The sequence below is a fragment of the Mirounga angustirostris genome, unplaced genomic scaffold (genome assembly GCF_029215605.1).
Source record: "Mirounga angustirostris isolate CCGP_5_RB_7025 unplaced genomic scaffold, mMirAng1.0.hap1 SCAF_5, whole genome shotgun sequence".
NCBI lineage: Eukaryota > Metazoa > Chordata > Mammalia > Carnivora > Phocidae > Mirounga > Mirounga angustirostris.
Genome location: NW_026991713.1, coordinates 45077920 through 45090178, shown reverse-complemented (window position 1 = coordinate 45090178; position 12259 = coordinate 45077920). Strand labels below are relative to the sequence as shown.

Genomic DNA, 12259 nt, shown 5'->3' with positions numbered 1-12259 from the left:
TGGGTATATATCCTAGGCCCTAAAAAGATCAGGACACCCTCCTGTCATTCTTCTCATATACAATTCACACACAAAAACCTTAATCCATGACAAGGGCAAAGAAGGGCAATGCATTCTGTTTTTCCCATGACTACAATTTTTATTTTTCCAAATGTCAAATTTCAAAGTTTTTAAAAACATATATGCATTCCTAGTGCCCCAAACACTATCTCTGGTCTTACTGAGAGGAATTAATAAGTGAATAAATATGCAAGTACTTTATGTGATCTACAAATACATGCAAGTACCATGATTACATGTATTGTATATGCGATTTTCTATGTATAAATACACATACCTACAAGGCTTATTTCAGTTTGGTATATGAAAATAAGTTGGTTTCTGGAATACATTTTTTATTTCATTGGTATATACCAATCAAGTAAGACTACAGCCAGTCTTGAGCCAGACTGACTGGGTTTTAAGCCTGGCCCCATGATTTTAGGCACATACCTTAATTTCTCTGAGCCTCAATTTCCTCATGTGTAAATGGGGATAATAATAGTGTCTACCTCATGGAGTTGTTGTGAGAATCAAGTGGATTAATTCATAAAAGAAAAAACCACTTAATTAACCTTAGAAAAGTGTCTGGCCCATAGTGACCTCTGAAAGATGGTTTTTTTTTTTTTTTTTTAAAGATTTTTATTTATTTTTTAGAGAGCGAGCGAGAGAGAAACAGCATGAGAGGGGAGAGGGTCAGAGGGAGAAGCAGGCTCCCCGCTGAGCCGGGAGCCCGATGTGGGACTTGATCCCAGGACCCTGGGATCATGACCCGAGCCGAAGACAGACGCTTAACCATCTGAGCCACCTAGGCGCCCAAGATGGGTTTTTATTATATAATCTTATTAGCTACAGAGAAAAATAGGAAATTTCTTACTTTTTCTTGGATCTTGGTATTTTGGCTATTAATCATAGAAATAAAATGGATAAAATTAGCATTTACTTTGTGATGAAGTTGACTTTTAAACATTTGCCTTAAAGAGTGACCTGGGGCTAGGGGCTAGAGTGGAATGAGAAAGCTCGAGATGACCAGAGTCAGAGGTACCTGCCATCAGGGTAGCAATCCTACATGCACCTGTGGAGAACTCAGAGCGCAGGCTAGTGAGCCACCCAGGCAGGGCGGTCAAGGGGAAACAAATGGAAATGTATGTGACCATCTATATTCCCAGGACTGATGCTGGAAATTCGTTATTAAGTAACAGATCAGTAAATCTCTTTGTTCTCATTCTAGCTCGCACTTGCTTTCCTTCTATTGCTTGCTGTTGGCTATATTCAGCTCCCCTTTGAAATGCCGAAGGTTTGCAGATTCATATCGAAGGGAAAAGTTTGACCTAACAATTCTTTTCAAATGGCTTCTCAATATTTCTTTTACTGTTTCAGCCTCATCGCCTTCCTACCTCATGCTTGTGCCCAGCTCTTATTAGCTTTGTTGGCTTACCTGACTCAAATTGATTTCGTTGACTTTTCTGGAACTGGAGGCAGACCGTTTATATATTTATTTCCTTGCATCCTTTCTATTTTTATCTTTCCATTTCTAGCTTTCATTCTAAACTTATCACAGATGCTAAGCCTTAGCAGTCTTGATCTTCTCAGCAAATATTTGCCAGGTTGTAATTTTTTATTTATTATCAACAGCCAAATTTAAACAAGGCTAATCTCTTTCTAATTTGGTTTGCGTGAGCCCCAGTCTTGGTACTTAAAGAAAGCAAATGCTAATTGCTTGTTCTTTCTTAAGTGTGTTCTTCCCTTGTCCCTCATGCACCTCAGTTCTTTTTTTTTTCAAATAAAAATAATTTGGGGGAGTAGGAACCACATTTGGATCTAAAGTTTAAAACAAAAAGTATTTTGGCAAGAACACCCTTAAGTATAGAGCTGGTTGGGGGATGGGGGATCTGTGTGTTAGCCTCGTCTTGTTATTGTCCTCTTTCCCTTCTTTACTGCCTTGGTGGGGGAGGGGGTGGGGGAGGGGGAAGGGAGGCAGGCGTGGGGTGGGGGGGCGGGGTGCTCCAGGTGGTCCCAGCTTGTTGAAGGGGTCCTGCAGCTGCTGCACCCTGAGTGGCAGTTGCTGCCCGAGCTTGGGTTCTGTACATGGCAGAGGTAGCATTCCTAGTTTTATGTGTATATATTTGGACTTCCATATGTTGTATGTATATATGTGCTGACGGCAGGGGCAGAACTTCTGACGGGTGGCCAGGGTAGGCAGTGGGGAGGGGGGAGTGCTGCAGGTGGCTGTTGAGGATGTCTTGAGAGGTTTTGCAAAACCCGAATGTCACTTTTAAAATACGTATCTTAATCAGAGGCTAAATTCGGATTCTGGTCTGTCAAACAATAGCTTGCAAAAGCACATGTCTGTGCTGCCCTCCTTCTGCTGGTTCCCGGCTGCTTCAGGAGCTGTTTCCTGCCCATGGCTGCTGGCTGTTGTTACAGCATTTCCTCCGTCACCTTTCTGTCTGGGATCTGGCAGATCCCACCTGGCCCACGAGGCTTAGCCTCCTCCAGGAAGCTCTCGGTGCCTGTTCCAGTCCCGAGCCACCTCTCACTATTCTGACCTAGACGTCAGCACACTACTGCTTGTAGGTCAACCCTAGCCATCTGTCTGTTTTTGTAATGAAAGTTTGGTTAGGATACAACGATGTTCATTTGTTTACATGTCATCTCCAGCTCTCTTTGAGATACAATGGCAAAACTGAACAGTTGTGACGGAGACCATGTGGCACACAAAAACTTAAAATATTTTTACTTTCTGAACCTTTGCAGAAAAAGTTTGCTGAGCCCCCTCCTAAAGTGAGAAAGCTTAATGTATGAACCTCCCAGCATGATGTATAATGAATGCCCCTATTGTGCACTGTGCAAATCTCTCACTTTAGAATTCAGTATAGTTTTAAAAATTTATGTTATTTTTTTCTAAAGATTTCATTTATTTATTTGACAGAGAGAGAGACAGCACAAGCAGGGGGAGCAGCAGGCAGAGGGAGAGGGAGAAGCAGGTTCCCTACCGAGCAAGGAGCCTGATGCAGAGCTTGACCTGAGCTGAAGGCAGACACTTAACTGACTGAGCCACTGAGGCACCCCCCATTTTTTTTAAAGATTTTATTTTGGGGCGCCTGGGTGGCTTAGTCGTTAAGCGTCTGCCTTCGGCTCAGGTCACGATCCCAGGGTCCTGGGATCGAGCCCCGCATCGGGCTCCCTGCTCAGCGGGAGGCCTGCTTCTCCCTCTCCCACTCCCCCTGCTTGTGTTCCCTCTCTCACTGTGTCTCTCTCTGTCAAATAAATAAATAAAATCTTTAAAAAAAGATTTTATTTTTATATAACCTCCACACCCAATGTGGGGCTCAAACTCACAACCCTGAGATCAAGAGTCACATGCTCTACTCACTGATCCAGCCAGGCGCCCCAAGAATTCAGTATGGTTTTTTTTTTAGTAGTTCCCAGACATTTTACTCACTGAACAAAAAAATCTCAAAATTACACTTGGAAATTGGGGTGGTTTCCCCACAAAGGACAAAGAGAACCCACAGGCAATTTCATTTTCTAGAGACAACATCCATTTATTGCCATCCTTAGGGAATTGCAGAAAAGGCTTCCAGAGCATAGCTTTGTACCTAAACCAGTTTCTTTCAACCAAGAATTCTTACTCGTTACTGATTTCAGTGTAAGAACATAAATGTTATCAAATTTCCATAAAGATGTGTGAAGATGTAACTTAACCAAATCATTTATATGGAAGTCCAAATATACACACAAAATTAAAAGGTTAGCATTTGTTTAAAAAAATAATTCTTCCTGGGATCCTTTTAGACACTCAGGTGTCCCACTTTACAGGAGCTTGACTAATGGTAGGTGTGAGGTGAGAAGATATTTAACTCCGTTCCAGAGCTAGAGTCGTTCACTGCTCTTCTCTCCTGCTTAGCGGCCAGCCTATTCCCAGGGTGGAGTACACAGAGGAAGAGACCAAGACGTGGGGCGTCGTGTTCCGAGAGCTCTCCAAGCTCTATCCCACTCATGCTTGCCGGGAGTATTTGAAAAACTTCCCTCTGCTGACTAAATACTGTGGCTACAGGGAGGACAACGTGCCTCAACTTGAAGACGTCTCCGTGTTTCTGAAAGGTAAGGCTTCACACAGGCTGTCTCTTGCCCTCCTAGCCAACACCCTTGCTTGCCTCCCAAGGACACACGGGGCAGCAATGGCCCATTTTACAAAAAAGGAAAAGCTCCCTTTGATTTAAAGAGAGGAGCACTGAGCCAGCAACTCCCCGGGGCCACCTGCAGGAAGCAGAGCAGGGACTGTGGGCAGGGAGAGGGACCCTGCCATTCACACCGCTCAGGGGCTTCGGGGGGTCTCTCGTGGTTGGCTGTTCTAGGTGTTAAACCCCAAAGGATATTTGCAAGTTCAGCTTTGAGCTCTTTCTGGTCCAGGAACTACTCTGTGGGGACTACATGGGGATGGAATGACCTCAAAGGTGACATTTTATTTGCTTCGTTAAAAATTACATATTGCATGAAGAAGTATCATGGATAATGCTGAACACTAGTGACTTTCCTTTGGGGGATACCAGTCAATTAATCAAAGAAATATTGTTATATATACGTGATGTGCCGGGGCTATACTCATGGCTGATACGGTATGGAACAAGATGAGACAGAGTGGCAGCTCAAGTTCATGTCCTTGTGTGGTCACTCTCCTCACTGGCTCTCCTGGGACAGCAACTGGGGAAGTTTGTAGGGGTGGCGGGAGGAGGCCAGGTTTTACGGGGGCCCCACTCCCTCCTCTGAGTTTCCCTGGGGTTGCGTCCCAGGTTCTCCGTTCTTTTCTCTCCCCCTGTCTCAAGCGCAGCAGTTGTAAAAGTAAAAGCCTTGCTGCCTTCTCTTGGAACTCCCTTCCTTGCCTGCCTACCCTCTTTCTATCGGTGACAGTTATTCTCTAGACTCCTCAGGCCCACCTGTAAGGAACCCCTCTGAATTCCTCCCCACTCTCCCCACTATGTAATCCATCTTTGTATTAATTTCCTATTACTGCTCTAAGACAACACCACAAACTTAGTGACTTAAATAAGACGAATGTATTACCTTACTGTGCTGCAGATGGGAGGTCTTGGCTGGGCGGCATTCTTTCTGGAGGCTTCTGTTTCTTTGCCTTTTTCAGCTTCTGGAGTCTACCTGCATTCCTTGGCTCCTGGCCTTTTCCTTACATGGCTCCAACCTCTTGCTTCCTTGGTCACATCTCCTTCTCTGACTCTGACCCTCCTGTCGTCCTTTTATCAGGACCCTTGTGATTATCTCAGACCCACCTGAGTAATCTGGGGTAATCGCTCCACTGAAAATCCTGGAAAACCCGTTTTGCTGCATAGACACAGGTTCAGGGTGTGAGGCCAGGGGCATCTTTGGAGGCTGTGACTCACCTTGCTGCAGCCCCACAAATGGCCACTTCTAGCTTTGCTACCCATCGTGAGCCTACCCACTGCCACCACCCAAACTGAGGTCCTCATTTCACAACCTTGATGCCCGTATTTTCTCCCCTCCACTCTCTTGTCCTCTGTTTCCCAATGAAGCTTCCTAAAGCATCACTCCCTTCCAGGCATCTCTGCTCAGAAGCTATCAGTGGCTCCCCTTTGATTTTACTGGGGTTGGACTTTTTTTTTTTTTTGGTAAAGGCCAGATAGTGAATATTTCCGTTTTTGTGGGCAAAATGGAGGCTTCTCTGTCAGTACTTAGATAACTGTTTAAGTGTGTCCATTAAAAAAACATAAAAATTATTCTTAGCACGTGGGGTGTACAGGACAAGCTGGACTTGGACTACGGGCCATGGTTTGCTGATCTCTGGTTTATATGCTCCAGTTCTGAACTGCTCAGCCTCAACTCAAGGCCCCGACCTGGCTTTCCGAGATTGTGTAGAGTGATGACTGCACCATACAAACCCTCTGTTCTACCTGTGGGCTCTCCACACCTTTGCTCAGGTTTTGTCCCTTGCTAGGAAAATCCTCTCTCCTCCACTCATCAAATTCTACCTATTCTTTAAGACTCAGAGCAAGTCCTGCCTCCTGTCTGAATCCTGATCCTAACAGTCACCAGGACTTTTCCCTTTCGGAGTTCATCCTAGATCACGTGTGTATCAGGGGCGAGGTAGGCGTGGTCTGAGAGCAGGTACTCGGAGAACCATGCCCAGCACAACGGGAGAGCCCCGTGTGTGAACGTCATCCATGATATTTGTTACTACGGGAAAAAGACTGAGAACCACTAATCAGTATCACTTAATTAGTGCCTAATTACATAATGCCTTATGTTGTTGTTTAACTGGATTATGTTCTCCCTAAAGGCCTTGCCTCTGGCATGTCCCTGTTTGTTTCCAACAGTTATGTGCATAATATAGATTTACCATGAGCTTGATTGCTCATATGTGGGAATTGCTTTTTACTGCGTTGTTTCCCAAACCCCAGTAATTAGAATACCATCCCATAATTTTTGCCACAACTGTCGCCCAACTTAATATTTTTATGAGAGGCCGTATGGTATAGCACGGATTCTGGCTGCAGAATGCCTGGGCTGAGTCCCCACTCTGCCAGTTCTTGGCTGTGTGACCTCAGATAAGTTCTCTTAACCTCTCTGTGCCTCAGTTTCTTTTCTGCAAGTAGAGATAGTTATTTTATCTACCTCACAAGGTAGTTGGGAAGGGAAACTAATTGATACAGATATACCTAGAAGCCCTAATGTTATTTCTTTAGAAAAATTTTTTTTATTTCTTTTTAAAATTTTTTATTTTTTAAAGATTTTATTTATTTATTTGACAGAGAGAGAGCGAGCACAAGCAAGGGGGGCGGCAGGCAGAGGGAGAGGGAGGAGCAGACTTCCAGCTGAGCAGGGGGCCTGACGGGGGGCTGGATCCCAGGACGCTGGGATCATTACCCAAGCTGAAGGCAGACGCTTAACTGAGACACGCAGGTGCCCCTATTTCTTTCTTTCTTTCTTTTTTTTAAAAAATATTTTATTTATTTATTGAGAGAGAGCGCGAGAGCGTGTGTGCGCAAGGAGATGGAAGAAGGGCAGAGGGAGAGAATCTCAAGCAGATTCCTTGTAGAGCTTGGAGACTGAGGCAGGGCTCGGTATCATGACTTGAGCCCAAACCAAGAGTTGGAGGCTCCACTGACTGAGTCACCCAGGCGCCTCTAAATTTATTTCTTGATACATGTTAAGCATAGCAGAGTCTTAATTATTCTTGCTATTGTTCTTGCTGTTATTTTTCAAGACTCCTGTGAATTGGACACTGGGTGATCAGTCTGCATCATTCATTGGCACATAGCAAGCATAATGTAAATGTATGTGGTTTTTTTTAGTATTTTATTTTATTATTTTTTAACCGACTCACTTTTAAATACCTGATTTATTTAAAAAGGAAAATTTTAAAGCAGTGATATCCACAAATTCAAAGTTCTTGATGTGTTAGTTACATATTTTTAAAAAATTTATATAAAAATAAGATACATAACTTCAAATAAAGAACATTCCTCTGTGTACCACCACTCGGGTTCCACACGTGGGATATACTGGTTTAATTGACATAAAATAGAAAAAGAAGAAAATACACTTATCTTTTTGATATTCAGTGGGGAACAATCCAAAGTGAAAGCTTTTAGGATGAACATAATATTGTTAGAATTATGGGTCTGAGGAGGCCTGAGAACAGGAATATTTTTCACGTATATACCAGAAATCCCAGAATGGGATTTATAAGCTTAATTGGTTCTTGCCTTTTAAAACCATTCTAACCATTCTGAGGTTAGGCTCTCCTAATGAGATGAGGTTTTCAGGAATGGGAGCCTGTACGATGCTGGTGTCAGAGCCAGGGGTAGCTCTCCTGTTGTAAATTTGCGGGGCCATCACCACAAACAAGCCTTGGGGAGCCCTTAAACGGAGAACACTGATGACCCACAGCCTAACTGGGTCAGCGGTACCCGGCAGCTTCGTAGATGATGTTGTATTCTGTTTATTTTGTCTCCTCCTCTCATAAGTGAATAGAGTAGGTAGAGCTTTAGTGTACCTCTTCAAATGACAGTAATTAATATGATTCTTTTCATAGTATCACAGAAAACAGTAATATGGAATGAAGGAGGTAGGGGTGTTGACAATAGAAAGCTGTAGTGTGAACTGGTTCCACCAGGCTAGTGACGGGGGTGAATTAGCTGTGTGTTAACTGAACACATACAGGGGGAAAGGGTGTGTCTTTGAGAAAGATACCAGGTAATATGCGGTAAGCCTCGCTTTCACTGTAATCTTGTCCCGCGAATTTGAGCTTTCTTATCCTAATTTGGCTTCTGAATTTAAATCTTTAACATTTTTTTTTTCACCTGTCTTTCCATTTTAATGAATGTCTTGTTCCCCTGGAAACCATCATGCGGGAGTATATTTTAGTAATCAGAAGCCACAAACGTGATAGCTATTAACAGTAGATGTCATTCAATTGTCAAGAATTTTAAGACCTTGATTACTTTGTTTCTAGAATGTCCTTATAAATAATAGGACGCCCTGCTTGGGCCCTCAAGTCTTGTCGAGTTAATATTTAGTTGGCTCTTTCTGTCATTTCAGAAAGATCAGGCTTCACCGTGAGGCCGGTGGCTGGATACCTGAGTCCGAGAGACTTTCTGGCGGGACTGGCCTACAGAGTGTTCCACTGTACTCAGTACGTCCGACATGGCTCAGACCCCCTCTACACTCCGGAACCGTGAGTACCCACATTGCATTCCTAGGCTGGATGGGGACCACCACTCTGTCAAGTGGTCCATGCTCACTTTACTTGGAAAGTTGCTCAGGCCCTCTTTTACCTGCAAAGTAATTTCATCTGAGGGCCACCCTGCTCACCTAAAGAAGCCAATGGTTACTGAAAGATTGGATTCATCAGCTGGGGTTGTAGGGTCTCCAGTAGTCTCACTTCAGTTTGCCTCTCTAAGTTTATCCCAACACTGACCCTTTCACTTTGGCCAGGCTGTTGATGATATTACTCCTTAAAATGTGTAATTTGTATAAAGCCATGTTCCATAGAGACCATTATTAGGTCAAAGTTGCATTGAAAGAAGCAGGGCTCAAAATTCTAATAATAAGGACAATCCTGACATGCCGGGTGTGGCTCTCATCAACTCATTTAATCCCCACAGTGATCCCATGGTGTAGGTTATTATTTCCGGTTTTACTGATGAGGAGATGCAAGCACAAAGGGATAAGTCAACGTCGACACAGTCAGGACTCATGCACCTGTCTCGTGAGGAGGCTCCTCCTCATTAAGGACGTTCATGCACACGCGAAAAGGCTTAGTAACGCTCATGACAGATTCCTTCTCCCTTAGTGTTTTTCATCACCCCCCAAAACTCAGAACGTTGTGCTGTGCTCTTCCTGCTGTCTTCGTTTCTTGAACACTCCTCCAGTCCTACCCACCACCTCTCGATGTATATGGGGTTTGTGATTCTTCTTTGACTCTGTCAGCTTTCCTTGAGAGAATCTACCTTTGGGGCTTTTATCATTTCTCTACTGGATAGTGGGTGGCCAAGAGTTGGGTAAGCTGTGAACCCTCACGTGTTAATCATTTGGCCTTATCACACATGGGTTGTAGAGTCTTCCAGGGTGAAACACTGGCCTGTTTTCTCAAACTTAACTGAATTTTCCAGTGCCTTTGAGACAGACAGGAATCCCATCTTCTCTGGGAAACATTCTCTTGCCATCCCCATGCACAATCACTCCTTCCTCAGCAAATCTGTCATTTACTTTCCTTATCATCCATCTATTACATGTATTTAGCCTTGCTGGCTTTTAACATTTTAACTTGGGTCTTACATCTTTGCCGAAATTGTCAACTACTTGAATATTTCTTTGTACCCTTTTTAAAAAAAATGAATAAACATTTATGGGGAGATTACTGTGTGCTTGGATGGTCTAGGAACAAGACAAGGTCCCTGCTCTCTAGGGTGAATGAGTGGGGGTGGGGGACAATGGTCAGCATACAAACACATAGGCAATATGGTATCAGGTACAAGTGCTATGATGTGCTCAAAGTGCTGGAAAGACAAATAAAGCAGGGTGAGGAGATAGATGGCCAGTAATGGACGGTGCTCTTTTGGATTGAGTCATCAGGGAAGCCTCTTGGGAGGTCACATTCAAGCAGAGACCTAAATGCAAATATCTCCTGGTAGAACATTCCCGATAGAGAGAAAAGAGCAAGAGCCAAAGACCCCAAGGCTGGGAGTTATCACTGGGTCTCTGTCCCCTTGGGCTCCATTTGAATGAGTGTCTACCCCTCATCTTACCCAAATTTGTTACCCACTGTTCTTCAGGACACTGGGGTTATCATTTTGCTTGTGATGCTTACTAGAATCATCTTGTGATTAATGGACTGCCATGATCTTCACTGGGGAGCAGAGAGTCCTTGGAGGTTAAAGCACTTGTGTAGTTGTTGTTGGTGGAAGTAGGCAGGGATTTGAGCTGAGTCTCTGAAGCTCCACTCCTCCTCTTAGGTGGCTGGAGGCTGGCTCACTGACCAGGTAGGTCCCAGCAGGGTCACTATATTGCCTTTTAGCTCCTTTCAGCTTCCCTGAAAGTGTTTTCAGGGTAAACAAAGGTTACTTATAGGACTCAAGGTATTTGGAAAAGAAATGCTTCTTAAAGTGGAGTGAGTACTCAAAAGAGCATTGTCAGAGTTAGAAAGGCAATCTCTAAATCTAGCCCAGAGGGTTTACAAATGGCCCTGTTTACAAATAGCAGGCACTTTGTTAGTTCCTTTTGAATAACTGGTCCCCCTGAGACCTGATAGTGTGCCAAGGGTATGCAGAGAGAGAGAGGGCAAAGAAATGAGATTTTAGACACAGAAGTCTATAAAATTTTGGGATAATGTGTTACATTTTTACCAAAGTACTTTCAGCCAATTCATTCAGCAAACATTTATGTGCAGTGTTAGCAAGGGGGTGCAGTGGATTCAAAGATGAATAAAATATAGCAGCTGTTTCTTAAAGCAGCTCACATTCTGGCAGGGGAGATAGAAACATAAATAATTATGAAAGAGTGTGGTTGGGGCGATGATGAGGGTGTGTACAAAGTGTTAGAGGAGTACAGAGGAGGGAGCAGTCCTAAAAGGCTTTTCAGAGAGGGTATAAACTGAGTGGGGCATTTGGAAGGGGGAATAGGAAATTGTTTTTGTCCAAGGCAAGGCGGAGAGGGAGGGGAAAGCGTTCAAGTCAAGGAAACAGCAAGTGCGAAGTTGTGGAAGCTCCTAAGAGGCATAAATGAGCAAAGCTTGTTACACCAAGTGGCCAGAGCATAGGGTATGTGTTAGGGATGGGATTTTTTTTTTCAGGCCACAGTGTAAATGATCATTTGTCAAACTAGGACATTTGGGCTAAAATCTGTAGACAATAGGGAGCTATCCAAGGTTCTGAAGCATGATCAGGTAATTGTGTTTGAGAAAGATGATGGGGGTGGGGGCTGGGGAAGTGTAAAGAATGAAGTAGCTGGAAAACCAGCAGGAGCTCCCATTCCAGTGAAGGAATGTAGTTTATAATTCCTTGAACTAGAAAGGGTCCGTGGGATAGGACAAGAGGTCATCTCTTTGCAAAACACCATCATGATGGAATTAACAATATTTGGTGGCTATAAAGAGGGTGAGGAGAGGGTCCTCAAGGTCACAGTAAGGTTTTTAGATTGGGAAGCTGAATGGTTGTTTTTTTTCTAATAATGACTGAGAATATTGGAGCAGGATCAGGCTTGGAGGGAAGTAGGTACGAAGGAGGGAGAGAAGAGGAGGATTTGGGTTTGGGACATGTTGTCTTTGAGGTGCTCATGGGTGGAGCCTCCAGAGAAGCGCCTGATAGTTGGAAATAAGTGTCAGGAGTTCAGAAGTGAATATAAAGCTCCCGCTATAGATGTGAGTGTTTTCTTCTTCCATGACTCCCATGACTACCCAGACAAGAGGAGGCTTAAGTCAGAGGATGAAAACATGGGATTCACTAACTTGGTTTTTTTTTTAACAGAATCTTTTTTGAGGGAGTGGGTTTTATGTCATTCATTTGTTTTGTGTGTGTGTGTAAGTAATTTTCATTCATTTTCTAGATTATTATTATTTTATGAGTAGGTAATACATGTACCTGCTTCAGAATTCAAAGCATACTGTGAGCAATGACTTTCTCTTCCTCCTCTGCTCCCTTGACACCCACTTCACCTCCCCAGAGGTGCCAGCTTCCCCTGCACC

At 43.8% G+C, this 12259-nt stretch overlaps 1 protein-coding gene across 1 annotated transcript in view; it reads left to right on the top strand.

The window, feature by feature from the left end:
* The window catches only part of TPH2 (tryptophan hydroxylase 2), a 92668-nt gene that overhangs the window by 29183 nt on the left and 51226 nt on the right, over positions 1-12259 (top strand). Inside the window, exons 6-7 of the mRNA XM_045867362.2 lie at positions 3950-4146; positions 8617-8752. Coding sequence (XP_045723318.1) covers positions 3950-4146; positions 8617-8752 — 333 coding nt within the window. The remainder of the gene's footprint in view (positions 1-3949; positions 4147-8616; positions 8753-12259) is intronic.